Source organism: Pelodiscus sinensis, unplaced genomic scaffold (assembly GCF_049634645.1).
Source record: "Pelodiscus sinensis isolate JC-2024 unplaced genomic scaffold, ASM4963464v1 ctg39, whole genome shotgun sequence".
NCBI classification, from domain to species: Eukaryota; Metazoa; Chordata; order Testudines; family Trionychidae; genus Pelodiscus; species Pelodiscus sinensis.
In genome coordinates this window covers 632,753-659,761 of record NW_027466048.1, presented here as the reverse complement: position 1 = coordinate 659,761, position 27,009 = coordinate 632,753, and the positions used below count along the sequence as shown (strand labels likewise).

General features: G+C 57.9%; 1 protein-coding gene across 3 annotated transcripts in view; it reads right to left on the bottom strand.

Moving 5' to 3' along the window:
* The window catches only part of LOC102447783 (alpha-2-macroglobulin-like protein 1), a 127,084-nt gene that overhangs the window by 18,455 nt on the left and 81,620 nt on the right, over positions 1 to 27,009 (bottom strand). For all 3 annotated transcript variants that reach the window (XM_075918688.1, XM_075918687.1, XM_075918689.1), the window contains exons 13-20: positions 21,588 to 21,651; positions 21,325 to 21,470; positions 20,952 to 21,101; positions 11,198 to 11,398; positions 6,267 to 6,351; positions 5,711 to 5,831; positions 4,837 to 5,062; positions 4,458 to 4,584 (exon numbers count right to left, since the gene is read on the bottom strand). In XM_075918688.1, coding sequence (XP_075774803.1) covers positions 4,458 to 4,584; positions 4,837 to 5,062; positions 5,711 to 5,831; positions 6,267 to 6,351; positions 11,198 to 11,398; positions 20,952 to 21,101; positions 21,325 to 21,470; positions 21,588 to 21,651 — 1,120 coding nt within the window. The remainder of the gene's footprint in view (positions 1 to 4,457; positions 4,585 to 4,836; positions 5,063 to 5,710; positions 5,832 to 6,266; positions 6,352 to 11,197; positions 11,399 to 20,951; positions 21,102 to 21,324; positions 21,471 to 21,587; positions 21,652 to 27,009) is intronic.

The window sequence follows — 27,009 nt, the reverse complement described above, 5'->3', positions numbered from 1 at the left end:
CACAAATCACGCTGAGCCAATTCTTTAGAATCTATCCTCTAAAGCTTTATTGCCACAAGAAAGAAAAGCATGAGAGTAAGGTTGCTAAAGTATCATACATTACATGCATCGAATCTCCCAGTTCTTGATGCAGGCTCTAGCAGAGATGTTACAGCTGCTGGCTTAAGAGTACTTGTTGCGCATCCTAAGATCAGGATGGGTCCACAGGTCTTTCCAGCTCTTCAATCCCTTCACTGCTGCCTCTGGGATGAAGTGCTGAGAACCAAGATGGAGTCGACCACATGGCCTATTTATCCCTCCTTCCTGGTCTCTCCTTGGCTACAACAGGTCACCTGGCCCATGGCCTATCCCTGTGTTCCCTGCTGGTAGTTCCTAGGGCTGAGTCACCACTCTTGAGGTGTGTCCTTGGCCTATAGAGGGCTATTGTTCCAGAGCTTTACTCGTTAGCATGTCCATAGGCTGAGCTGCTTTGCCCATAGTTCAACCACATACAGAGAAACATTTGGTATCCACACAAAATACATGCTTCTCACTTCACATACCGACATTATACAATCCCATGAATAGCATATATGGAATCAGAAGAAAGTAGGTTTCTATGGGACACCTCACAGGGCCCCCTTTGTGCCACTTTTGTGGCCAACATCCCCCCCTCCCATGGGTGCAGCCATGATCTGGCTGCTTCCCTCAAAATCCAGTAACGTGACAGCCCCCCAGAGCATGAGCCAGCCAGTTGCAGCCATATCATGAGCATTAGGCCACATGTGTTAATAGAAGAGAGCACCGCGCACTGGGGTTGCTTTCAAAGCAGGCTTTAGGGAAGGGACGGGCGACATTTTTTGATGGGGGCTCCACTCTAAAAAAAAAAAAATTGCGGCCTCCGTGAGTCCCAGGCCTTGGAGACACGTGCGAGCTGTGTGGAGGGGGCGTGTGACTCCTCGGTCAGGTCACGGGGCGTTTGGAATCGTTGCAGTGGGAGGGAGGATTCTGCTGCCTCTGCCTCGAGGAGCACCCCCATGAATCTGTCTCTTGGGGGGCTCTACGGTAGATTTGTGGATATTTATCAGGAGCCCAGTTGGGAGGAGCAGTCTCTGGTAGCGTTTGTCGTGGGTACTGTGTGTTGGCGTGTGGGCCCTGGGTTAGGCAGTCGTCAAGGCAGGGAAAATAATGATGTTCTGCCTCCTAAGAAAAGCCGTGACCAGAGCTAAAGTCTTGGAAAAAACTCCAGGGGCCGTGGACAGACCAAAAGGAAGGACTCGGTATTGGTAGTGATCTTGTCCTACCACAAACCTGAGAAATCTCCCGTGGGCAGGATGACTGGGTGTATGAAAATATGCGTCCTGAAGGTCTAGGGTGAGAACCAGACCCCTGTGTCCAGTGCTGGTAGAATAGTTGCAGGAGCCACCATTCTGAATTTGCTGCTGCAGACAAACCTCTTGAGCTTTCTGAGACCTAAAATTGGCCTCCTGCCCCGTTTTCTTGGCAGTTAGAAAGTAGTTGGAATAGAATCCTCTTCCCTGATATCGGTGGGAACCAGTTCTATTGCCCCCAGGCTGAGCAGCTTGTAACACGTCTCGTGGGAGGGGTCCCTGAAGAGGGACGGGGTACGGGGTTGGGTAGGGGGTATAGATGTACCAGGGATTGTGTAGCCTGATTTGATGATCTCAAGAACCTGTTTGTCCATTGTGATCGAACCCCATTGATGATAAAAGGGTCTCATGCAGGGAAGGAAGTTTGTATCTGGATGAGCTGCCTCTAGAGTGGTCGCTCAGACCCCTGATGAAAGCTTCAAATCTGCTGTCTATTTGAAGTGGACTGAGTGCTGGAGGACGGGTTGTGTTGGGTCCCCTTCTACTGGGGCGTTGCTTGGACCTGTGGTCATATGGCCTCTGCTGTTGCCTGTGATAGTTCAAGTCTCTTGGTCTGTGGTTTGGGATGAATCTGAGTCTTTTATTAGCCCGGGTGTTCATGCCAAAGTATGCAGTGTGGTGCGGGAATCTTTCAGTGAGTGTAACACCGCATCTGGTTTTGTAGCAAACGGTTGGTTCCTCTCAAAGGGAGGGTCCCTCCTCCTTTGTCTGTAATTCTTTCAGGACTCCCAATGATTGTAACCATGGGGCCCTGCGCATTACTCTTGCTGTTGCAGGGATCCTGCTGTATCCACCACATCCATTGCAGCCTGGAGAGCTGTCTTTGCTGTGGATTGGCTCTCTTTGATGATGGACTGGAGACGGGGTCTCTTGTTTTCAGGAAGGTCCAGTAAGAGATCTTGTAATCTGGAATAACTGGCATGACCATAGTTAGGCAGAAGAGCCATTGAATTTGATATCCTGCACTGGAGGCTGGCGGAGGAGTACACTTTCCGGCCAAAGAGATCTAAGCATTTGTGCTCTTTCGCCTGAGATCTAGATTTGTATTGGGAATGTTTTGATTTGTGATGAACCAAGCCCACAACCAATGAGTTTGGGTGCGGATGTGAGAATAGAAAATCCATCCCTTTGGCTGGGACAAATATTTTCTGCCCACTCTGTGGTTGGTGGGGGGAGTAGAAGCCAGCGTCTGCCAGAGCACATCCGATGGTTCCACGATAGACTCATTAATGGGCAATGCTACCTTTGATGATGAAGCCGGGTGGAGTATTTTGAGTAATTTATATGGTTTGTCCTGCACTGAGCCATTTGAATAATTCTTGAAATTGTTTTAGGTCGTCTGCAGGTGGAGAGGGTGCAACTTGGAAAACTGCCTCCTCTGGAACAGGGGAAGACGGCGGGACCTGTGAGGAGCTCTCGGAATTGGACTGAGGAAAGTGCTGGGTCTGCCTGGGTTGTTACTGAGGGATGGGCACTAGAAGGTGATGAATGAGCCGTGGTGGCTGGAGACCCTGAAGCTGTAAGCGCTGGTGTAGACGCTGGGGTATCTCATGAGCGGTGGTAATGGAAGTAGCGGGGGCAATATTGGTACCATTGTTCCCAGAGAGGCCACTGAGGTTGAAGCTGTTGCGGTGGATACGCCCATGGGTGGTTAAGCCATGGAAGCTGCGGGGGCGGCTGAAAACGATGGTGTCGGGTGGAGCGCCATGAAGCCACTGACCCCGCTGGGGATGAGACAAAAACGACTCCCCTGCCTACTGCCATGTTTAGTTCATGGTGACGCTGGTGTGGGAGAGTGGGGAAAACTTCTTCACTCTGTCTGTACGGGCTAGATTGAGGTAGCGCTGGGGAGCGTGGTGACGGTGGCTCCCTGCACCGATGGAGAGGGTGCACCCGACTGGGGCTTTTTGTAAGTGACGTGACTTTTTAGTCGCTTTCTTATGCTCCGGTGCCATTGCTGGTTTATCTCCGACTGCCAGGAACTGGCTCGTTCATTGCTGGGGCGCCTGTGGGTGCCGGCGGTGGCGTATCCTGCCAGTGCCAGCTAGGTAGCTGCATCGGAGGGGCTGAGCCTTTCTGTTCTGGCAGCTCTGTTAGCTGAGGTCTGTCTTCTCAGCACCGGGGAACGGGCAGCACAGGACGTGGGGGCAGCGATTGTGCCGCAGAAGCCTGCAGCACTCGAGAGCCTCTGTGGGCGATAAACTCGCCCTTGCACAGGGCGCTGAGTGTGCCCGAGTGTCTGGGGACTTATCCCTGAGAGGCTGGAGGGATTCCTCCCAGAGGAGGTTCTTCAGCCTCATTCCGCACTGATTCCCCGCTCTGGGGGCACTTTTACGTATATGGCTTTTGCCCAGGTATTTAACACAGGACGCGTGTCCGTCAGAAACCGGCCTTGAGTCCCGACATGAATCACATTTCTTGAAGCCAGGAGAGCCTGGCATGTAGAGCGAACGTGAGGAATCGGAGTTTGGAGAGAAACAGAGTGGAGAAGGGGGAAACTGGGGAAGCGTTTTTGTTGTCATCGGTGGTGGGTCTTTTAAAGAACTACGTGAACCTGCTCTTACACTGACTAAAACTATTGGCAGCTGGTAAAGTAACTACACTGCTTTTCAATTCCCTGTCAGACAGGAGAGCACTGCTGTGACTCCGTCTTCCGCTGAGGACAGTAGAAAAAGAACTGAGGGAGGATCACGCCGCATGCCTATCTACAGGCATAACCAGTGTGAGACGGACTGTGCAGGCGCAGTGCGGGAAGGCCCTGCTAGGCTCAATCTCCGACCAGCAGCGCAAGGACGCACGGAGACCCGAGTAGAGCACCCACAGGGACACTGTTCGGAGGAGAACTGCTGCTGTGTCTGTGGGTGCGGAAATCTCACGAACCGCTGCTCCCACAGAAACGGTGACGTTACTGCTGCAGTGAGTTCTGCAAATCACAGTAACACCCCCAGGCACCTGCAAAGGCCCCACCTGCCTGCCTAGAGCGAAGGCTCCGGCATCCCTTCCCTTCCCTTCCCTTCCCTTCCCTTCCCTTCCCCCCTCCGTGCTTTCCCCGCCCCTCCCCCACCACAGAGCCCCAGCACCCCTTACCCAGGCTGCTCGCCGTCACCTCCCACTGGAAAGTTTTCCCTTCGTCTGCACAGAGGCAGCTGGTGTAGGCGCCGTCCTCACCCGCCTGCACCCGGAACTGCGCCGACTCCGCCAGCATCACTCGCACCTGTGGGCCCGACACGAGAGCCCCTTAGGGCTGGGGGGGCCGCGCTCACACGCGCCAGCTCCAGGCCGAGAGGGGACCCCCTGAGGCTCAAGCCCCGCTCGCCGCATTGTGCTGAGCCCAGGGGTCACTGCGGGGTGTCTGGGTCACAGATAGGAGCTGCTGGTGCCACTCGCTGGCCTGAGCCACTGCGCAGCCTCCAGTCCCAGCTCGCCAGCCCCAGCAGCTCGGCACGGCACCCCGGGCGGCGCTCACCTTGATGCACTGCTGCAGGGAGTTGGAGACGGTGGCCTTTAGGGTGAAGGCCTCTCCCCGGACCACGGAGTACGGCAAGGCCAGCTCCACAAAGAAGGTCTTGACGACTGTGAGGGTGGCCGTGGGGGAGAGGCCAAAGCCCCCCTCTGCCGTGCAGAACATCCCGGCTTTCCACTGTGTGAGGGTGTCGGGCACCGAGAGCGGGACGTCCGTCGAGCCCCCCTCGCTGGGCACGGACAGACACACAGAGCGTCAGACGTACCCACCTCGGGGGGAACACTATGGGCAGAGCCAGCAGAGACATCCCGGCCCGACCCTCCCCTGGGCTGGGGTCCTGAGCCGAGTGCCCAGAAACAGGCCGGTCCCAGATGTCCGCAAGGGGAAGAGCTCTCAGCGCCCCCAGATCACCTGCCCCTGCCCCACCCCAGCTAGCGCAGGATCCTGCCCTGCCCTGGGGCTCCTGGGCTGGACTCAGTGTCCCATGGGAGGGGGATTCCCCCGTTCTGCAGCCGGACACGACTCCCTGCCAGGGGCTATTCCTGGGAATCAGCCTCAATTCCCCCTTCTGGGATCCCCGCCCTCCCACTGGTCCCCCATGTGCAGAGCAGGGGGAGGGGCTGGTGTGAACCCCACTCTGCTGGCGAGTCGCAGGGTCCCAGGGCTCTCCAGGCTCCCAGCCCCCTGCCTCGCTCTCCCTCGGCGCTGGGCTGTTATTGCCACCGCTGTGCTGGGTTCCTCTCCGCTGGCAACAGGCACCGGAACCAGCCCCATGTGAGCAGCCTCCCCCGCCAGGGCGCTGCATCCGGGAGCAGCTGCTTCCCAGGGTCTGGCCCGGAGGCCTGGCAGGGACGGTGTGTGACAGCCCCTCACTCACCCCACAGCCACCAGGTCCCACAGCCACGTCTCTGGGAAGTACGCACGCGGCGCCGGCTCCGGCTGAGCGACGATCTGTGAGGTCCATTTTCTGCTGTAGTAACATACGTCCCAACGGAAGTCTAGCAAAGATCAAAAGAGGGGTGAGGGGACCCAACGCTGCTTTGGGGGTCACGTGGCTCACGTGTCTGCACCTGCAAAGTCTCAATACTTGGGGCCATTCTGGGGATGGACGTGGCCACCGGCTCTGCCCACGCAGGGTTAATGGGATGTTGCCCTGCAGAGCCCGCCCAGGAGCCGCGAGCCAGAGGGGCCGGTTGTTAACCACGCTGAGCAGCTGGGACAGGGAGGCCTAGAGAGACCCATTGAGGACAATGGAGAAACTCCACCCCTCCCCCATCCATGGAGAACAATGGATCTGCCAAGGGCACTGTCAGAACCAGGATCAGAACCCAGGTCCCAGGCCTGATGCAGGAGCCCGCGGGGCCATCTCCCCCGGGGGCCGAGAGAGTTGGGGTTTGCTGACCACGGGGGACAGAAGCTCCTGGAGCACTGACCTCGTTCATGGGCAGCGCCAATAGGCCATTCCTGGAACTGATGCTCACAGATGCGGGTGTTGGTGAGAAGTTTCAAAGCTGCATCCTGGGCGAGAAGGAAAAAGCGTCAGGAGCCACTAAAGCACCAGAGGCGGCGCCAGGCCCTTGTTACTGGCCAGGGCACAGGGTGACAGGGCAACGCCGGAGCAGAATTCACGCAGACTTGGCCCTTTGCTAAGGACTGGGCTCAGTACCTTACATGGGGAAAGTGAGGCACAGAGCCCCAGCGCACAAGGATGGGAAAGGCCCATTGGTTCACCTCCCTCCCTCCTTTTCCATACAGCACTTCTCCCCTGGCTCCAGCACTGCAAGTCCCCAGCGAGGGGGCTGCCACCAGGAGCCAATTGCAGCCTCACACGTGGCGCTGTTGGGCCGGTATCCCAGTGACTGTTCCGGCAGCTCACTCTGCCCATGCCAGGCTGCGTGGGCCGGAGGCTGGGACGCTCGCTCCTGGGTTCTGCTCCTCCCCTCGCCACCCACCTGCTGGGTGAGCTGGGCAGGGCCCCTCCCCTCTCTGGTCCCTCCTCCCGTTGCCGGCTCAGACTGGGAGCTCGCGGGGGCGTCTCTGACTGTCTGTTCAATGCCCCCACATGACCTGAGCACAGACTGGCGCTGCCCAGCGGGGCCCTGCCCTTCCAGACTGAGGGGAGCCCTGGCCCTGAACCCCTGACCACCAGGCAGTGAAGGGGTCAGGCAGGGGCCACCTCAGCTCTGCCCCGGGGCTGGTGCAGGGACGGTGCCCGAGGGGGGCCCTGGGCAGGGACGTGAGGAATGACAAGGAGACGGGCCCTTGGGGGGGACACGCCCGGAGCCGAGGCAGCGCTGCGGCCGGGCGCCCTGCGGTGGCTGCGGCTGGGTGCGCCGGGGCAGGGCCTCGCCGGGCCGCCTGGCAGGGCTGCCTGTGACTAGGGACGTGAAGAAGCATTTCACTCCCTGAGTCGTCAGTAACATTGTTGTCGAGGGCACGATCCGTCAGTGGGGGAGGCGCTCAGCCCCGGCTCGCACTGCGCCGGGACCTGCTTCCCCTGCGGCTCTGCACTGGAAAAGGCACCTGCCCGCCGGCTCTTCCTACATTGAAAATGCTTAACCACCGTCACAGATCTGGGGCCAGCTGCAACTGAGCTGGGCTCGCTCACGCGGGTCCAGTAGCCCTCGTCCGCCGGGTTCCCGGTGGGGATCTGGGACGGGGCAGAGCAGCTTCCATTCATGGCCAGCCCAGGCCGCCACAGACAGGGTCTGCTTTGCCCCCCACCCCGCCTGCACTGTGGCTTCTGAGAGAGGCAGGGGGCAGGAGACGGTGCTGGGGGGAAACAGCTTTAAATTGACTCCCCTCAGGACCGGCTCCTGCTTCCCCCTCCTTGCTGCCTGTCATACAGAGACAGCAGGCGGGGGGATGGGAGTAGCCGACTCGACCACAGATTGAAACTGTAACCGGGACTCTCTGGTCTGGCCACATCCGTGCTCCTTGGATGATCCAGGAGCAGAGGGTCCCAGTGGAGGGCGAGCGCCTGGGGGCCCTGCAGGCTGGCAGGACAGCGGGGTTCCTGGCAGTGCTGTGGGAGCCCCATGCACAGCAGCAGGACTTCCCAGAGCACAGCAGGAGCCCCTCTCACGGCAGAGGTAGCCCGGAGCAGAGGTTGTGGGGCAGCCTGAAGCAGCAGCAGGATCCAGGCTCTGCAGCAAAATCCCTCGTCTGGGACCAGTCGGGTCCCGGGGGTGCCAGGCCAGGTTGGCCCAACTTGCACTTGCTTCCACCCCTACGTGTGACGTGAGGGGAGGGACGTGAACCGCGAGGGATCCAGGCTGCCCAGCCCTGCAGCCAGCTTGGCTTCCCCAGTCGGGTGAAGGTGGCTGGGCCCTTCCCCCGGCTGACGCTCGTGTCCTTGCGTCCCCCCGCACCTGCCACTCAGGGGCCTCCAGGCTGCTTGGGACCAGCAGGGAAGCACAGAGAGCACCAGTGGCACCGTCTCCGTGAGCTCTGTTCCCGCGCCCACTGCCACCGGAGCACTGCTGGCCAGGGGGGGCCATTTCAGGAACCCAGCCCAGCCCCCGGGCCCCAGACTCGTGCAGGCTCAGCCGCTCTGTGGCGAAGGGGCACGTTCAGTCGGCACGTCGGGGGGATGGAGCAGGCTCAGCCCAGAGCGATTCATCGCCCCGTAAGGCGGCCGCACTCCAACCCTCGGCTGGGCACGTGGGTCGCGCCATTCCCAGGGTTCCCAGCCAAGTGGAGCTGAAGCTCACAGGAAGGCAACGGGCACCTCCCCGACCCCAGAGCGACCTCCCGGCCAAGGGTCAAGTCTCTGCTCCGAGGCAGGGAGCTTCTCAGTGAAAGAGCTTCCGTGTATCATGGGACGCCGAGTATTTTCCCCTCTCCCTGCCGGAGCAACTCCAGGCCGTGTTAGCCGCAACCCTCAGAAAGTTCAGCCGGAGGCGACTCCTGGCTGGGGAATTTCTGCCCCAGACGTTTGAGTCTGACAGTCACAGGAACTGAAAACTCACACAGGGTGTGACGGACCGGGCCGTGTCTGGGCACAGCTGAGGGCGTCCGCTCAGGGCGAAATGCTCACATCCGGGGCTCCTTACAGCCCCCAGTCTGGTGACCTCTCCAAACAGGCCACAAACCAGTCTCACAGAGCGCTTCAGCTGCCTGCCTGAAGCCTCACGAGCAAAACCCCTCTGACACCCCAGCAATAACCATGCCCCAGATGGCCCCAGACCTCATACACAGGTGGGGGGGTCCTAGCACCTAATCCCACCTACCTGCCATATCATAAGCACACCGCATACCCACAGAGTTATACACTGAACCTTCAGGAGAATACAGTCTCTCTTGTTCTTTTAGTCTCTTAAGCTGGAGGTCAAGTCTAGCATCTTCCTCCTTGGCTAGGGCCATCTTCTCTGCATGCTCCGCCATTTCCTTAAGCTGATGTCTGGCCCTCTCTGCCATTCTCTCTGCATGTTCTGCTTTTCTCATCTCAAGTTCCCGATCCAGCTCCTGCTTTCTCCGAGCAATTTCTTCATCAGCCTTCTGCCTTCTTTCAGCAGCTTCCTTGGCTCGCTTCTGCTCCTTTTCATCCACATCTCTGGTTAGTAACAACACTACCAGATCTAGTTTAGAGGCCATTTTCCTAAGGGCAATGCCTCTCCCCGAGCACAAATCCTTCAGAACCTCTCTATTTGGGCTCTCATACTGGCACTCACTCATTTCGGCTGCCCTTTACCCAACCAAACTCTCAGTACTAAAAATCAAATTTAGACAGCGTGGGGTCCAGATCCCAAAGCTCAATTGACCAAGATCTGTGGATCCTGCCAACTACGCCACTGTGACGGACCGGGCCGTGTCTAGGCACAGCTGAGGGCGTCCGCTCAGGGCGAATTGCTCACATGCGGGGCTCCTTACAGCCCCCAGACTGGTGACCTCTCCAAACAGACCACAAACCAGTCTCACAGAGCGCTTCAGCTGCCTTCCTGAAGCCTTACGAGCAAAACCCCTCCGACACCCCAGCAATATCCGTGCCCCAGATGGCCCTGGGCCTCATACACAGGAGGGGGGTCCTAACACCCAATCTCACCTACCCCGAACAAGTCCTGTCCGGTTCCAAGAAACCAGCCACAGATCCCTGGTCAATTTATCCTCTGGATCTTACCCACAAATCACGCTGGGCCAATCCTTTAGAATCTAAAACTAAAGGTTTATTAACACAAGAAAGAAAAGCATGAGAGTAAAGTTGTTAAAGAATATTACGTTACATGCACCGAATCTCCCAGTCTTCGATGCAGGCTCTAGCAGAGATGTTACAGCTGCTGGTTTAAAAGTTCTTGTTGCACATCCTAGGGTCAGGATGGGTTCACAGGTCTTCCGGGCTCTTCAATCCCTGCAGTGCTGCCTCTGGGATGAAGTGCTGAGCTGAGAACAAAATGGCATCGACCACATGGCCTCTTTATACCTCCTTCCTGGCCTCTTCTTGTATGCAGCAAGTCACCCGGTCAGAGGCCAATCTCTATGTTCCCTGCTGTCTGCTCTCAGATGACAAACCCCATTCTTTGCGTGTGTCCATAGCCCATTGAGAGCCATTGTTCCACAGGGCTTCGCTACTCAGCCTGTCCATAGCAATGCTTAACCACATTCAGAGAAATATTCAGCTTCCACACAGATTACAGATTCCTACCTACACACACAGACATTATACACTCACATAAATAGCGTACACAGGATCAGCAAACAATAAGCTCCCATTCAATACCCCACATGGCTCCCTTTTATACCAATTTCTGGGGCCAACACCCCCACCTAGGGGTGCAGCAGCGATCTGGCTGCTTCCCTCCAATTCAGTAATGCGACACAGGGCGTCCCCGCTGTAAGTCACCCGGTGTACACCCGTTCCACATGGACGTCACTGACGCTCGTTGGAACTGATGGATGATAAATCCTCCCATCCCCCGCTCTTAAGTCGCACCAAAAAAACCAATTTACGCAAATGAGTGTCAACCGCAGAGGGAAAAGAATCCCACTTTAAATTGTTTCGCTGTCAGTCCAATTTTTTTTATTGTATCTTGAACGTATAGCGCGGATGGGCTGTAACAGGAACTGCCAGGCAGCCATAACTGGTCATGGCACTGCCCCCGCCTGTCAGATCCGTGCACCCAGGAACCGGGGGTAACATTCCTGCTATGTGGATACGCAGGTGATCTGTCCTGGGGCCTGGAGTGGGTCTGAAGCGGGCGGGGGAGGTGCAGCCCAGCTCTGAGTTTGCGAGGAGCATCCCTAGGGAGTCACTAGAACAGGCCGGACTGTTTGGTGGGATGTCGCCCCAGCAGCCTGGGCACAGCGGAGACAGTTTAGTCCTTTCAGGCTACAAAGGAGACAGAGGTAGGGCCAGGCACAACCCTACCTGAAACAGGCCGTTGGGATCTGTCAGCGGGACAGCTCCAAATCTCGTCCCTCTGCGCCGCCTCTGGGGTGTCCAAATTGTTGCTGGCACACCATGGAAATGAGGAAGTAGACCTGGCTGCGAAGTACTGTACCGACAGTAACATGACTTATGCCCTTGATAGGAGTCTCCTTGGCGAAAATCAGGGAGCAAGTTATAGACCTAAAGACAAACACGGACAAGGGCTGCCATGAGACCAAGGTACGAGCCTCTCCATGGCCAGCTCCTGCCCCTCCTCTCACCAACACCTCACCCTGCAAATCTCCACCATCGCCCCACTCACATCTCTGGCCTGGACTCCCCCAGCACCCAGCCCCTTCCCACTAGTGATGTCAGCGTGTAGTCGATTACATAATCAATAAGCCTGGGCTCATTGGTCAGTCCTATCGATTACACGCACCCCCCCCCCCTTGCTGCTTTCCAGTTCTCTGGCTCACCAGTAGCACCCAGCTCCAATACACTGAGAAGTTATTTTAAAACTCAGCTCACGATACAAAACGTTCTCCGGATCCCAGAGGCTCAGCCATGTTACCAGGTCACTTTGGGTTTGCAGCTTATCCGAAATACCAGCGAGCTCAGACCTAGAGTCCGGGGGAGGAGTTATTTCATTTGGTCACGGATGCCCACGTGTTAAAATTGTAGCAGGCGAACAGCAACTGCTGATTACCTACCTTCAATTGGAGGCAACCCCGCCCCCCCCACCATGGCGGAGTCTGCACCCAGAGCCTCTGAAGGAAGGCCCCCGCTCACTGAAGCGCTGGAGGCCGACCTGGAGCCCCCAAGTTGTGTCTGGTCATAGGCCCCAGGAGTCCAGAATGGCCACTGAGTCCAGGCCTGCAACTGAGGAGTCATTGTAGAATCAACTCCTGTCTCCTTTCCATACGGACCTGTGCCGAGCGCAGCACCTCCTCTTCCATCCATCTCCTTCAGGTTCCAACTCTAACAGGGATGTGGAACGTGAGGGCTCTGAAGGAGCGGTACCGTGTCACACCGGTAGCCTCAGCACAGGTATAAGGTCACTGGGGGAACTCCCCCTTATACAGAGCTCTCCCAGCACCAGTACTGAAGGGAACCATCCTGCTGATTGACTGGTGCCACCTGTGAGGACTCCACCTTGTACAGGAGCGGTCACCAGAGTGGATGAGAGGTCGATGGTCCTGGATCTGCAACCGGTGCCAACTGGGAGGACTCTGCCTGGCGGGGCTCCTTGTAAGGTGCATGCCTGCATAAGCACACACCAAGAATTTCATTCCTGACCACCCCCACGGCAGAGCTGCACAGCTGTGGCCCTAGCTGCTTCCAGGGGTGGAGCTGCATAGCGGGTGACTGCCCACCCCAGGAGCAGCTGGGCAGCCACCACGCAGCTGAGTGGTGGCTGCTGGAACTGGAGCCTGGGCCACAGAACTAAAAATAGCTCCATGGCCTGGCTCATGGGGCAACTGGCCCACCACATGGCCCAGCCCCTTGGAGCAGCTGGAACCATGGCTGTCAGGGCTGGGACTGTGGTACTAAAAAGAGCACCATGGCCCCAGCTCGAGTCCCAGCACATGGGGCAGCCACCCACCATGCCGCCCCACCCAGCAGGTGCAGGTGTCAGGAAGGCAGAAAGTGAGGGAAGGGGCAGGAGGAGTAACAAGGGGAAGGTGGGTGAGGGGAGGAAGGTGCTTCTGCTGAGGGGAGACGAAGGGGGCAGGAGAAGAAAGAGGCATCAAGGAGCAGGGTGGAGGACAGATAATGACAGGAGACCAAGATGAGACAATTAGGGGAAAGGGCAGCAGGAGCAGGGGTGGAGGGAATGGGAAGTTGGCAGAGGAGAGGGGACAGGGTGATGCTGAAAGAGATGGTGTGACAGGGTGAGGCAACCCTGCCACTACACACAACAAGGGGGACAGGACACCGGAGAGGCATGCGCCCGCACCGCACGGGCCGCAGCGATGCAGGTGCTGACAAGCACTTACGGGGAGGAGGCCGACCCATGCAGTGCAGGGACCTGGCAGCCGGAGGCGGGGAGAGCATCTGGGCACCACGCCTCGCCAGTCGTGGTGTGTGATGTCACCGACATGACGGGAGGGGGCGGAGCGGAGGGGCCGGCAGGACGATCAGGGCGTCTGATGTCACCCGCGAGGCAAAGAGGAGGGGAAGCGGGTAAAAGGTGGTGGGAGGACACAGACAAGGGGGGGGCAAAGTTGGAGGTAGGAGGTAAGGGGCCAAAAGGGGATGATGGTGCGGAGGGATCTGGCTGAGCGGGGCCGAGAGGGGCTCCAGTGGCAGGGTTGAACTGTGGCCCAGGGCGGGGTCGTGAAGCCTGCAAGCAGGTGAGTTTAGAGGTAACCCCCAGCCTGCTATCACAGGGAGCTCGGTTCCGTGTTAGGGCTCTGGGTCGGGGTCCAGGAGAGTGGGTGGGCCCGGATTCCTCTCCTTCCTGCCGGCAGGCAAGCTAAGAACTGTAGTCAGAGACAAAACTTTTTGGCACCTGGGTACCTCATGGCGTAGGCACTAAGGGCGGGGCGAGTAACGCGGGGCAACACGGGTGTCTAGACTAATAAAACAGCTGGGTGACATGGGCAAACAAATACGAACACGTGACAGATGGGGCAATTCTGGGAATATGAAAATAACTTTTCCTTATTCACTTTTTCCACACCAGTCATGATTTGAGGCTACAGCTACACTACAATTTTGCTGGAAGAAGCAATGCAAATGAAGCACAAATTAGCATTTTCTCATGCTTCATTTGCATAATCTCATCTGATTTGTTTTTGCGCAAGAGATTTTTGCGCAAAAATAAGCAGTGTGGACGTTTTCAAAAAAGCCCCCGTGGCACAAAACCCTTATGCCTCAGAAAAGGAGGTGGATAGAAAGCTGGCTGGATTGTCAGGCTCAACAGGTAGTGAGCAACAACTTAGTGTCTGGTTGGCGGTCAGTGTCAAGCAGAGTGCCCCAAGGGTCGGTTCTACGGCCAGTTTTCTTCACCATCTTTATTAGTTACCTGGATGAGGGGGTGGATTGCATCCTCAGCAAGTTTGCAAATGACACTAAGTTAGGGGGAGAGGTAGATACGTTGAAGGGCAGGGATAGGGTCCAGAGTGACGCAGAGAAATTGGAGTTTTAGCCCAATAGAAGTCTGATGAGGTACAACAAGGACAAGTGTAGAGTCCTGCACTTGGGATGGAAGAATCACAACCACCGCTACAGGCTGGGGACCGACAGGCTAAGCAGCAGTTTGGCAGAACAGGACCTGGGGATTCCAGTGGATTAGAAGTTGGATCTAAGTCAACAGGGCGCCCTTGTAGCCAAGCAGGCTAATGGCATATTAGGGTGCATTAGGAGAAGCATTGCCAGAAGATCTAGAGAAGTGATTATTCCCCTTCATTCAACACTAGTGAGGCCACATCTGGAATTTTGCTTCCAATTCTGGGCCCCCCAATACAGAGGGGAGGTGGACAAATTAAAGAGGGGCCAGCGGAGGGCAACAAAATGATTAAGGGGCTGAAGCACATGACCTACAAGGAGAGGCTGAGGGATTTGGGTTTGTTTAGTCTGCAGAAGTGAAGAGTGAGGGGGGATTTAAGAGCAGCATTTAACTTCCTGAAGGGAGGTTCCGAGAGGGTGGAAAGAGGCTGTTCACTGGTGACAGATGCAGAACAAGGAGCAATGGGCTCAGGTTACAGTGGGAGAGCTCTGGGTTGGATCTTAGGAAACTATTTCCCTAGGAGGGTGGTGAAGCACTGGGAGGGGTTCCCTAGGGAGGGGGTGTCACATTACTGGATTTTGAGGGGAGCAGCCATATCACTGCTGTGCCCATGGGGGAGTGTTTGCCCCAAAATTGAGACAGAGGGCCATGTAACGTGTCAAACGAAAGCTTAATTTCTACTGATTCTGTATATGCTCTTCATATACCTGTGTAATGTCTGGGTGTGACGTTATAAAGATGTACTCTGTGTTGATGCTGAAAGATTCTCTGTCTGAGGTAGAGCAATGGGCCAGGAATGTTTGCCCATGGACAAGCTCCAGGGAACAATGGCCCACACCTGGCCTCTGGTCATGTGACTCCCTCCAGCTTGGAAGAAGCCAGGAGGGGTATAAATAGGCCATGTTGCCGACTCCATCTTGGTGCTCAGCTCGGCTCTTCATCCCAGAGGCAAGAGTGCAGGGACCGAGGAGTCAGAAAGAACTGACACCAAAGACTTTTAAACCAGCAGTTATTACATCTCTGCTGCAAGCCTGCATTGAGAACTGGGAGATTCGATACATGTAATGTATGATACTTTAACAACCTCACTCTCGTGCTTTTCTTTCTTGTAGTAATAAACCTTTAGATTTTTGATTCTAAAGGATTGGCTCAGTGTGATCTTGTGGGTAAGGTCCAGAGTGTAAAATGACCTGGGATCTGTGGCTAGTTGCTTAGAACCAGACAGAACTTGTTTCGGGTAGGTGAGATTGGGCTCTAAGACCCCTCACCTGTGGGCAAGCCCAGGGCCATCTGGGGCATGGATATTGCTGGGGTGTCGGAGGGGCTTTGCGCATGAGGCTTCTGACTGTCCGGGCAGGCAGCTGAAGCGCTCTGTGGGACTGGTTTATGGCCTATTTTGGAAGGTCTCCAGTGTGGGGACTCTAAGGAGCCCCGAATTTGAACAATTTGCCCTGAGCGGACGCCCTCAGCGATGCCCAGACCCGGCCCGTCACAGGAGGTGGAATCTCCTCCCTAGAGGTTTTTAAGTCTCGGCTTGACGAAGTCCTGGCTGGGATGATTGAGTTGGGGTTTGGTCCAACTTTTAGCAGGGGGCTGAACTCAATGACCTCCTGAAGGCTCTTCCAGCTGTAGGACTTTATGAGGATGCAGCTGCCTTCCATGGCCCTTTTGCCATGTGACTTCTACTTCCTTTGTCCCAGACACAGGCTGCCCAGCTCATGGAGCACGTGGCCTGGAAGCCTCAGAGCTCTGACACGCCCCCCTCCCTTGCCTTATTGAGGCACAAGGCTCGGCCCTTCTCTTCTCTGTGGGACAATTGAATAGCTGAAGGTCCTCAACGGTCCGTGGAGCAGGCTGGCAGTGCATTGCCGGAGTGTCTGTGTGTCACCCAGAAGTACAGCACAGGTTGTGCAGACAGACAGACTTCTCCATGTCCACAGTACAAAGGGGATGCAATCATGCACGTGAGACTGTCCTCTTGGCAGATCATAACAGTTTTGCAGATTTCGTAAGTGGCAGATGTGACGTAGTGGGGGTAATTGCTGGGCTGTGGTGACCCCTGCTGTCTGGAGCAAGACCCAGCAGGGAAAACCTGGCTAGGCAGAGATAAGGCCAAACTGGTTGAACCAGTGGCCAGACACCCCCCATGGAGAGGAACAAAGGAAGGTGGAATGCTGCCCTGACTGCGGGGGCAGGGCTGGAGGGGAATTTAGTTAGACTGTGGAAGAGCATGGAGGAGAGCCTAGGGGAAGGGGCTGGAGTTTAGGGGCCCAGTCTCCCCCATCTCAAGGGGGCCTGAGGCATCCTAGCCCAGTTCCTGTAACCAGATTACATCTGTGCTGCGCTGTGCTGGAGGAGCAATAAACCACCCTCAATTCCACTGGCTGGTGCAGTCTGTTTGTGCCATTTCGGGGTGCAGGAGACGGGGAACCCCCAACACGCCGTCACACTGGTGTCAGAAGTGGGGTCCACGGCACCCCGTGGATGAAGCTTCCAGCGGCGAGCGACAAGGCGCAGTAGAAGCAAGAGCCCTGGAGCCAGGCGTGCTGGAGACAGAGCGAAGCGGTTCCTGGGAATCGTGGGGCGCTGCAGCACTAGACTGGTGAGTCTGCACCGAGGGGCCCAGCGGGCAGATGGCCTACGCCCGACTCTTGAAGGCAGAGCTGGTGGGGCTGTGCAGAGAGAGGGGCTTGCCTGTGCAGAAAGCAACCAAGGCCCAGCTGATTGCTCAGCTAGAAGAGAACGACCAGCCACAGGGCCAGGATCTTGTCCCCAGGGGAAGCAGCCAGACCCCCCCTGAGAGTGTGTCAGGCTCAGAGAGGGGGAGGAGCGCTGGAACCCACAGGAGAGATGAGACAGCTTCCCCCAGGAGGCCTGCAAGCTGCAGCCCATCTAGGGCAGGGGCCAGCCAAGCAGAGCTGCGGCGGCTGGAGATCCAGCTGCGGATCAAGGAATTGGAAGTAGAGGACCGAGAGAGGGACCGCCAGGACCGAGAAAGGGATCGCCAAGATCGAGAGAGGCAGCGGCAGCATGAGCTGGCCATGGCAGAGCGGAGAACCGGCGGGGCACCGGCTGCGCCAAGTGCGGATGGGCCCCAGGGTCCCAGGACTGCCAGATGCTTGGAGAGGCCCGTGGTGGCCCAATTGAAGGACATGGGTGACATAGATGGGTTCCTCAGTGCCTTTGAGAGGGCCTGTGGACTGCAACGGGTTCCCCCAGCTGACTGGCTGCAGGAGCTCATCCCCGCACTGAGCCAGGAGGCGGCCGGAGTGCTCAGTCAGCTGGAGGACCTACAGCCCGGGGATTACAACCGAGTCAAGGAGGCCCTGCTGCACAAGTTCGGGCTGACCCCCGAGATGTACAGGAAGAAGTTCCGGGGGGTACAGAAAGGGCCACGGGAGACCTATGTGGATCTGGCCTCCCGCCTGGCGCAATACTGCCGCAAGTGGGTGTCTGGAGTCGGAGCCCAGACCGCAGAGGAGCTGCTCAAGCTGGTCATGATGGAGCAGTTCTATGAAGCGTGCCCACCCAAACTGAGGCTGTGGCTCAAGGACCGGAGACCAGAGAACCCCCAGGAGGCCGGGAGGCTGGCGGACGAGTTCACGGAGAGCCGGTCCGGGTGTGAACGGGAGTCCCGGAGAGAAAGGGAACCGCGCAGAGACCGGATCTCGGCTGAGCGACGGAGGGAGTCAACTACGGGGCGAGACCAAGGAACAGGTCGTCTGCGCCCCAGAGAACCAGCCAGGGCCTGGACAGAGACAGCCCAAAGCCTAACTTGCCAGCGCTGTGGGCAAAAAGGCCACAAGAGGGCTCAGTGCACCAGGTCCCGGGACCGGGGACTTTCCAGGGTTAACTGGCTGGGGCGGGAGGAAGGGCAGGCTGCCCCAGAGGCAGGGGCTGGCAGGCAAACCTCAGCTCAGAGAGAGGGGAAGGATGCTCAGTGCACCTCCCCTGGGAGGTCTGATTCTCAGGAGGCGGATTTCTCCGTGTACCGGGTGGGGGCAGGACGGCCCCTGCGGAGCGAGTGCCTCGTACCCCTGGAGGTGGATGGTAGGAAGGTGACGGGCTTCTGGGACACGGGGGCGGAGGTGACTCTGGCCCGATCCGACATAGTGGCCCCGGAGCGGATACTACCCCACGCGCAGCTGACCCTGAAGGGCATAGACGGGTCCCCGTTTAAGGTGCCTGTAGCCAGGGTGCATCTGAAATGGGGGGCCAAGGAGGGCCTCAAGGAAGTGGGGGTGCACCCGCACTTGCCCACCGAGGTGCTGATGGGGAATGACCTAGAGGAGTGGCCCCATGGATCCCAGCGGGCTCTAGTCCCTACCCGGAGCCAGAGCCAGCGGGGGGCCGACAACGTGGGTCCAGGGAAGGACTCCTGGCAGCGTCCTCAGGGTCCCATCCCAGTGGACACGGGGTCCAGCCAGGCTGGGACTCCGGACCTAGGCAGAGGTGGGGGACAGATCCCGATCCCTGCCTCAGCAGCTGAATTCCAGGCTGAGGTGCAGGCAGACCCCTCCTTGCAGAGGCTGAGGGACCAGGCTGGCCTCCATGCAGCTCAGCCCCGGGGGAGAGGTGGCCAGGAGAGATTCCTGCGGGAGCGTGGGCTCCTGTTCCGGGAGTGGCTCCCCCCCAGGAAGGCGAGGGCATGGGGTGTCCAGCGGCAGCTGGTCGTCCCCCGAAAGTATCGCCTCAAGCTGCTGTATTTGGCCCACGATGTCCCCGTTGGGGGTCACCGGGGGATCCGGAGCACCCGGCTGAAGCTGCTCCAGCACTTCTATTGGCCGGGAATCTTTACAGCCGTGCAGCGGTACTGCCGGTCCTGTGACTCCTGCCAGAGGGGCGGGAAGGCCCAAGACAGGAGGAAAGCGGCTTGGGGGTCTCTACCCCAGATAGAGGACCCTCTGGGCTTGCTGAGAGAGTTATGGGAGGGGAAGACCTCCCTGGATGGAGCTTCGGGGGTGGAAGCCGCCCTGGCTGTCCAGAGAAGGCTCACTGGGCTCATGGCCCCGGCCCGAGAGACCCTGGCCAGAGATCAAGGCCAGCGGAAGGGTGGGTGTGACCCCCGAGGACAGGCCTGCGCCAGTCGCCCTGGAGCGGGGCGGCAAGTGGATAGAGGGAAGCCAGCTCATGTGGGGCCTTGCCACGGCCGGCCCGAGTCAAGGGGAGCACCCATGTCCCCGGGGCGGGTTCCCACGCAGAGGACCCGAACTTCCCTAGGTCACGAGCGGAGTGACCCTGCTCAGTTCGCTCTCGGAGGGGGGAGAACTGTGACGTAGTGGGGGTAATTGCTGGGCTGTGGTGACCCCTGCTGTCTGGAGCAAGACCCAGCAGGGAAAACCTGGCTAGGCAGAGATAAGGCCAAACTGGTTGAACCAGTGGCCAGACACCCCCCATGGAGAGGAACAAAGGAAGGTGGAATGCTGCCCTGACTGCGGGGGCAGGGCTGGAGGGGAATTTAGTTAGACTGTGGAAGAGCATGGAGGAGAGCCTAGGGGAAGGGGCTGGAGTTTAGGGGCCCAGTCTCCCCCATCTCAAGGGGGCCTGAGGCATCCTAGCCCAGTTCCTGTAACCAGATTACATCTGTGCTGCGCTGTGCTGGAGGAGCAATAAACCACCCTCAATTCCACTGGCTGGTGCAGTCTGTTTGTGCCATTTCGGGGTGCAGGAGACGGGGAACCCCCAACACGCCGTCACAGCAGACCTGGCACAACCCCTGGCCTTTCTAGAACACAGACTTTAATAAAAGGGTCCCCCAAATTCCACAGGGTCACACAGGTGTCTGTCACTGCACCCCCCGACTTGAGAACCAAGGTGATGGACATGCAGCCCCTGATGCCCTGGGAGAGGGCAAGAATGGTGACACATCTCTCTGTGGGGCAGAGAATGGCTCTTAGTGCCCCTCCCCAATGCTGTCTGGGCCACAGAAAGGCCTGGTTAGGACACGTAGCTCAGCTCCTGGCCCATCGAGTCCCATCTCCTGCTGCCCCAGGGTCTTGGGAGTTTCACTCGCCCTGTGCAGGGTCTGAGAGCCCCTGGATGGCAGGTACCAGCCACAGGCCAAATGCAAATCCATATTATCACCCCAGCAGGCACAAATCCAGCTGCTGCAGAGGAAGGTGGAGCCTCCCACAATGCACCTGGCCAGCTGCCCCTTGCTAGACTTGGGGGCAGGGAATTTCCCTGCCCCTACCCCCACCCCTACCCCTTGGGACCAGCTCTGTCCCGGAGAGCAAGCTCCAGTAACCCTGGCCATTATCTAAGCACCAAGCTCCATGTGCCCAGCCACAGATGGATGAGGGGGCCTGGGAGGGGGCGCTGCAAAGGCGGATGGGAGATCAGACAAGAGAAGTGAGGATCCTGCAGAGTCAGGGGGGCCAAGTGCTATTGGAGCAGCCCCGTGACCAAGGAGAGGTGGCCTCGAGGGATGTCCCCCAGCGGCCGTTCATCACACCTCACTGCGAGGAGACAGGACTCATGGAGGGAGAGGCGGATCGAATGGCCAAGCTGCTCTGCACTCACCTTGTCAACGCTGAGCTCGGCCTCAGGCTTCATGAGCAGCACGCTGCGATTCATGGCACGGACGGCGCACAGGGACCCGGGGGCAGCCTGCACCCGCAGCTGGAGCTCTGAGCCTGACAGGGCCCAGTCCTGCGAGAAGGCCAGCTTCACCTGGCGAGGCACAGGGTGTCAAGAGGGAGGGGAGAGAGAGACACAGCTCACCCAGGAGCAGGGGTGGGGTAGGGGGGTTGATGCACCCAGTAAAACGGACAGGGGAGGGGCGCAGGAGGGACCAGGGAGGGGAGGGCCCACATCACCCAGTGATGCCCAGGGCTCCAGTTACGGGGCAGGAGCAGTTCCCCCAAAGCCCCTCGGCCCCGAGCCCCCGGCTCACCTTGTTGGGGAGGCACTTGGCCACGCGCAGCAGGGCGCTGTCGGCAGCCATCTCTCCGTCGGGCAGCACCGTGTAACTCAGCACCTTGGCAGCCGGCGCCAGCTCAGCACCGACGGGCAGCTCCACGGAGAAGGAGCCCTTCAGTCCTAGAGGCAGTGGGGGGCAGTCAGGGGCAGTCAGGCCCAGCCAGCAGAGCCCCTCCTCCCACCCAGTCTCTGCCCAGGGTCTCCATCCCCAATGCACACCCCTCCCCCACCACTTACCAGCCCCCTTTCTGAGTTCCAGCCCCTTGTGGAGGATCCTGGCGATGGCTCCCTTGGCCACGACCTGTGGAGGAGGAGATGGGAGTCACTGAGCTGAGGCTGAACAGGGGCTGGCGAACGCCCCGACATGGGGATGCTGCACAGGCCGGAGTCAGGGCAGGAGCTGCCTCTCCCCCACCCACAGACTGAGCCAACAGGGCAGGGCAAAGGAGCTCTCTCCGGTCTGTGTCCTGTTCCCCAGTCCTCCAGCCAGACAGTCCCCACTTTGGAGGAGATTGGAACCTGAGCCCTTAGTGGGGAAGGAGGAAAATCTAAAATCTAAAGGGTTATTAATAAAAGAAAGAAAAGGCAGAGAGAAGGATTGTTAAGGAGAAGACATTACACACATCTATCCCCAACAAAAGACAGGACTATGTGGCACTTTAAAGACTAACAAGATGGTTTCTTAGGTGATGAGCTTTCGTGGGCCAGACCCACTTCCTCAGATCAAATAGTGGAAGAAAATAGTCACAACAATATATACCAAAGGATACAATTAAAAAATGAACACATATGAAAAGGACAAATCAAATTTCAGAACAGAAGGAGGATGTGGGGGGGGAGGTAAATGTCTGTGAGCTAATGATATTAGAGGTGATAATTGGGGAAGCTATCTTTGTAATGGGTAAGGTAATTAAGGTCTTTGTTCAAACTTAGGTGTAAAGTGTCGAATTTAAGCATGAACTGTCATTCAGAGGATTCTCTTTGAAGTTTAGTCTTAAAAGGTCTTTGAAGCAGGATGCAGGTAATCAAGTCGTTGAGACAGTGTCCTTTCTGGTTGGAATGGCAAGAAACTGTTTTTGCTTTGTGATCTTGTCTAATATCTGTTTTGTGGGCATTAATTCTTTGGCGAAGTGTCTGAGATGTTTGTCCATTGTACATTGAACACCAAAAACAGCAACAGCAGAGTAGGTTGCAGCAGTTGTCTGCACAGAGTCAAGAACAACGGAGGCAGTTGGTGTATGATGCAACAAGAAAGGTGGCTCCAGAAAGGGGCCTCACTGAGTCAAGTTGGTACCGGGAACCCTCTAGGGATTAGTGAAGGGTTGATGGCCCCAACACAATTGCCAATTAGACTGACAAAGATGGGGCCTCTAGACAACCCTGAAGCTTACCTGGTGACTTTTGAAAGGGTAGCCTCGGTGGCCAGAACATTGGGCCACCCTCTTAGCGCCCTACCTGATGGGACCAGTCCAACTGGCCTGTCTCTGCCCTCCTCAGGATACTTCCGCCCTATTCCTCTACCTAGGCCCCTTTGAGGTTTGGGATCCATCCTAGCCACACAAGATGCCCTACACTCTTTAAGGTCAAGGAAGCAATTTTAGATCAGGCAGGAGTCACGCCAGAGACTTGCTGGCAAAAGTTCAGGCAGGAACGGTACCTGGCAGGGGCACAACCAAGGGTGGCGGCCGAAAACCTCCTCAAGTTGAGAAGGAGGTGACTGGAGCCAGAGAAGCAAGATAGCGCACAGCTCACAGACTCCATAGTATTGGAGCAGTTTTTACACATCTTGCTGGCTGGGGTACAGCAGTGGGTGCACCGCCACCGACCCCCTACCTTAAGAGATGTGGTCACCCTGATGGAAAATTACTTATCAGGGGAGACTCCAATAGGGGTGGGACAGGAAGCCAGGGAGGCGCCGTCCAAATGAGCAGCCCTCGGCCAGGCCTGGCGACCCTGGGGAAGGAAGGATCCCGAACCGCAAAGGGGCCTAGGTAGAGGAATAGGGCGGAAGTACCCCAAGGAGGGCCACAGGGCGGGCGAAGGACCCGTGGACAGGAGACCCCGTCCCATAGAGGGAGGGATGTCCTCCCAGGATGAGACGGCCCCAAAGAAAAGAACGGTTACTTACCTGTAACTGTTGTTGTTCGAGATGTGTTGCTCATATCCATTCGAATTAGGAGTGCGCACCGCGTGCACCACGTCTTCTGGAGTGTTTTCCTTAGCAGTACCTGTAGCGCCGGCAGGGAACAGTGATCTATGGGCCGAAGAGGCTCCTGAGGACCCCGACCTGAACGATGTCGCATCAGAATTCGACAAGTAATCAGACTCTGGCCAGGGAGGTGCAGATGAAGAGTGACCCGTAACTGACGGAGGGGCAAACCTGGCCATGGAGTCGGGTTTGCCCGCGTGTGCTCGGTGGGGGCGTACTGGCACCGGGAAGACCAGTCCTGGTCCCGGTGCTGTTAGAGGTGGCTGCTGCAGCACCGGGGGAACCGGTGGCTGCTGCAGCACCAGGGGAGCCGGTGGCTGCTGCAGCACCGGGGTAACCAGTCCCGGTGCCGAGAGTGGCGTTGGTGCCGAAAGGTCGAGTCTCGGTGCCCGGGGTTGATCCAGTTGCGGCACCGGGAGGCCCAGTCCTGGGTTTCCGGCTCGGAGACCTCCCACGAGACTTTCTCAGCCTCTTCGGTGCCGGAGAGTGAGACCAGTGCTGGACCCTCGATGCCAAGGCCCGGCCTCGGGATGGAGCATCTCTCATGGACATCTCTCTGGTGCACTGTGTACCACAGAGTGCCCAGCCAGGGCTGGCTGTAAAGCAGAAAGTATATAAGGAGTGGAAGATGGGAGGGATCAGTAAAGAAAGCTACCTTATTGCGGTTAGAGCATGTAGGGACAAAGTGAGAGAGGCTAAAAGTCAGGTAGAGTTGGACCATGCAAAGGGAATTAAAACCAATAGTAAAAGGTTATATAGCCATATAAATAGGGGAAAAAAAAAAAAAAAAAAGAAGTAGGACCGCTAATTACTAAGGATGGAGTGGAGGTTAAGGATAATCTAGGAATGGCCCAATATGAAGAAGTTACTCACCTTCGTGCAGTAATGATGGTTCTTCGAGGTGTGTCCCCGTGGGTGCTCCACGTCTGGTGTTGGGCTCGCCCCGGTGCCGCAAATCGGAGGCTTCCCAAAGCTGTGTTTGGTTGGACCGCACATGCGCGAGAGCTCGAGGCCATTCGCGCCTTTCCTCTCCAAGCGCGGTCCAGCCCCCGCCTCAGTTCCTCTCACCGCCTCATCTGAAACGAGAGAAACAAACGAGATTCCGTAGCGGGGAGAAGGGCGGGTCGTGGAGCACCCACAGGGACACACCTTGAAGAACCATCGTTACTGCACGAAGGTGAGTAACTTCTTCTTCTTCTTCGGGTAGTCCCCGTGGGTGCTCCACGTCTGGTGACTCCGGAGCAGTGGTCCGAGCTAAGGTTGCGCTACGGGATCCATGTTACGGCAGCGTTGGAGCACCGCCGAGGCTACAGCACCACCCTCCTGTCTTGGGCCTTCCCCACTCGTTGGCAGGAGTCGCAGGACCGGCAGTACCGCTGTACAGCTGCAAACATCCAAGGCCAGTAGAAGTTTTGGAGCAGCCTCAGCTGGGTGCACCAGGTCCCCTGGTGTCCCGAGAACAGGATGTCATGGGCCAGGTACAGCAGCTTGCGGCGATACCTTTCGGGGACCACCAGCTGCCGCTGGAGCCTCCACTCCTCTACCTTCTCGGGTGGAAGCCATTCCCGGTACAGAAATCCCCTCTCCCACCGGAACTTCTGGCAATCTCCTCCTAGGGGTTGAGCTGCACCCAGGTCAGCCCGGTCCCTCAGGGCCTGCAAGGAGGGATCCGCTCGCACCTCCGCCTGGAATTCAGCGGCTGGGGCTGGGACAGGGCCGTGGTTTCCCCCACTGCCTAGGTCCAACTCTAGGTCTGCTGGGATGGGGCCCTGGGCTCCCTGTTGCGGAACCACCTCGAGTTCCAGGTCGCCAGCCCCTCGCTTGCTCTGGCTACGGGTGGTGACCAGTGTCCTGTGGGGTTCGTCTGGCCACTCCCCTAGGTCACTCCCCATCAGCACCTCGGTGGGCAAGTGCGGGTGCACCCCCACTTCCTTGGGGCCCTCCTTGGCCTCCCATTTCAAATGCACCCTGGCTATGGGTACCTTAAATAGGGTGCCGCCTATGCCGCTGAGTGTTGGGTAGCATACGGTCTGGGGCCACTATGTCGGGTCGGTCCAACGTCACCTCCGCCCCTGTGTCTCAGAAACCCGTCACCTTCCTACCATCCACCTCCAGGGGTATGAGGCAGTCCCTCCGCAGGGGCCGCCTTGCCCCCACTTGGTACATGGAGAAATCCTCCTTCCCAGGGTCAGACCTCCCAGGGGAGGTGCACCGAGCATCCTTCCCCCCCCGCCCCCGAGCTGAGGTTTGCCGGCCAGCCCTTGCCTCTGGGGCAGCCTGCTCTTCCTCCCGCCCCAGCCAGTTAACCCTGGAAAGTCCCAGGTTAGGCGACCTGTTCTTGCGCCTGGTGCATTGAGCCCTCTTGTGGCCTCGTTGCCCACAGCGATGGCTAGTTAGGTTCTGCGGGCCCTTTTGGGTCGGCTCTGCCCAGGCCCTGGCTGGTTTACTGGGGTATCGGTGACTGGTCCTAGTCCTGGGGCTCGCCTCGGAGGTGCCTCTCTCGGTCGCTCAGCCGAGAACTGGTCTCTGTGTGATTCCCTTTCTCTCCGGGACTCCCGTTCACACCCAGACCTGCTCTTTGTGAACTCATCCACCAGTCTCCCAGCCTCCTGGGGGTTCTCTGGTCTTCGGTCCTTGAGCCACAGCCTCAGTTTGGGTGGGCACGCTTCATAGAACTGCTCCAACATGATCAGCTTAAGCAGCTCCTCTGCGGTATGGGCTCCGACTCCAGACACCCACTTGCGGCAGTATTGCGCCAGGCGGGAGGCCAGGTCCACATAGGTCTCCCATGGCTCCTTCTGCACCCCCCAGAACTTCTTCCTGTACTTCTCGGGGTCAGCCCGAACTTGTGCAGCAGGGCCTCCTTGACTCGGTTGTAATCCCTTGCTGTAGGTCCTCCAGCTGACTGAGCACTCCGGCCGCTTCCTGGTTCAGTACTGGGATGAGCTCCTGCAGCCAGTCAGCTGGGGAGACCCGTTGCAGTCCACAGGCCCTCTCAAAGGAGCTGAGGAACCCGTCTATGTCGCCCACGTCCTTCAATTGGGCCACCGTGAGCCTCTCCAAGTGCCTGGCAGCCCTGGGGCCTTGGGGCCCATCCGCATTCAGCGCAGCCAGGGCCCCGCAATTTCTCCGCTCTGCCATGGCCAGCTCATGCTGTCGCTGTCTCTCTCGATCTTGGCGCTCCTTCTCTCGGTCCTCTACTTCCAATTCTTTCATCCGCAGCTGGATCTCCAGCCACTGCAGCTCTGCTGGGCTGGCTCCTACCCTAGATGGGCTACGGCTTGCAGGCCTCCCGGGGGAAGCTGTTCCATCTCTCCGGCAGGCTCCAATGCTCTGCCCGCCTGACACGCTCTCAGGTGGGGTCTGACTGCACCCCCTGGGGACAGGATCCTGGTTCTGTGGCGGGTCATTCTCTTCCAGCTGGGCAATTAGCTGGGCCTTGGTTGCTTT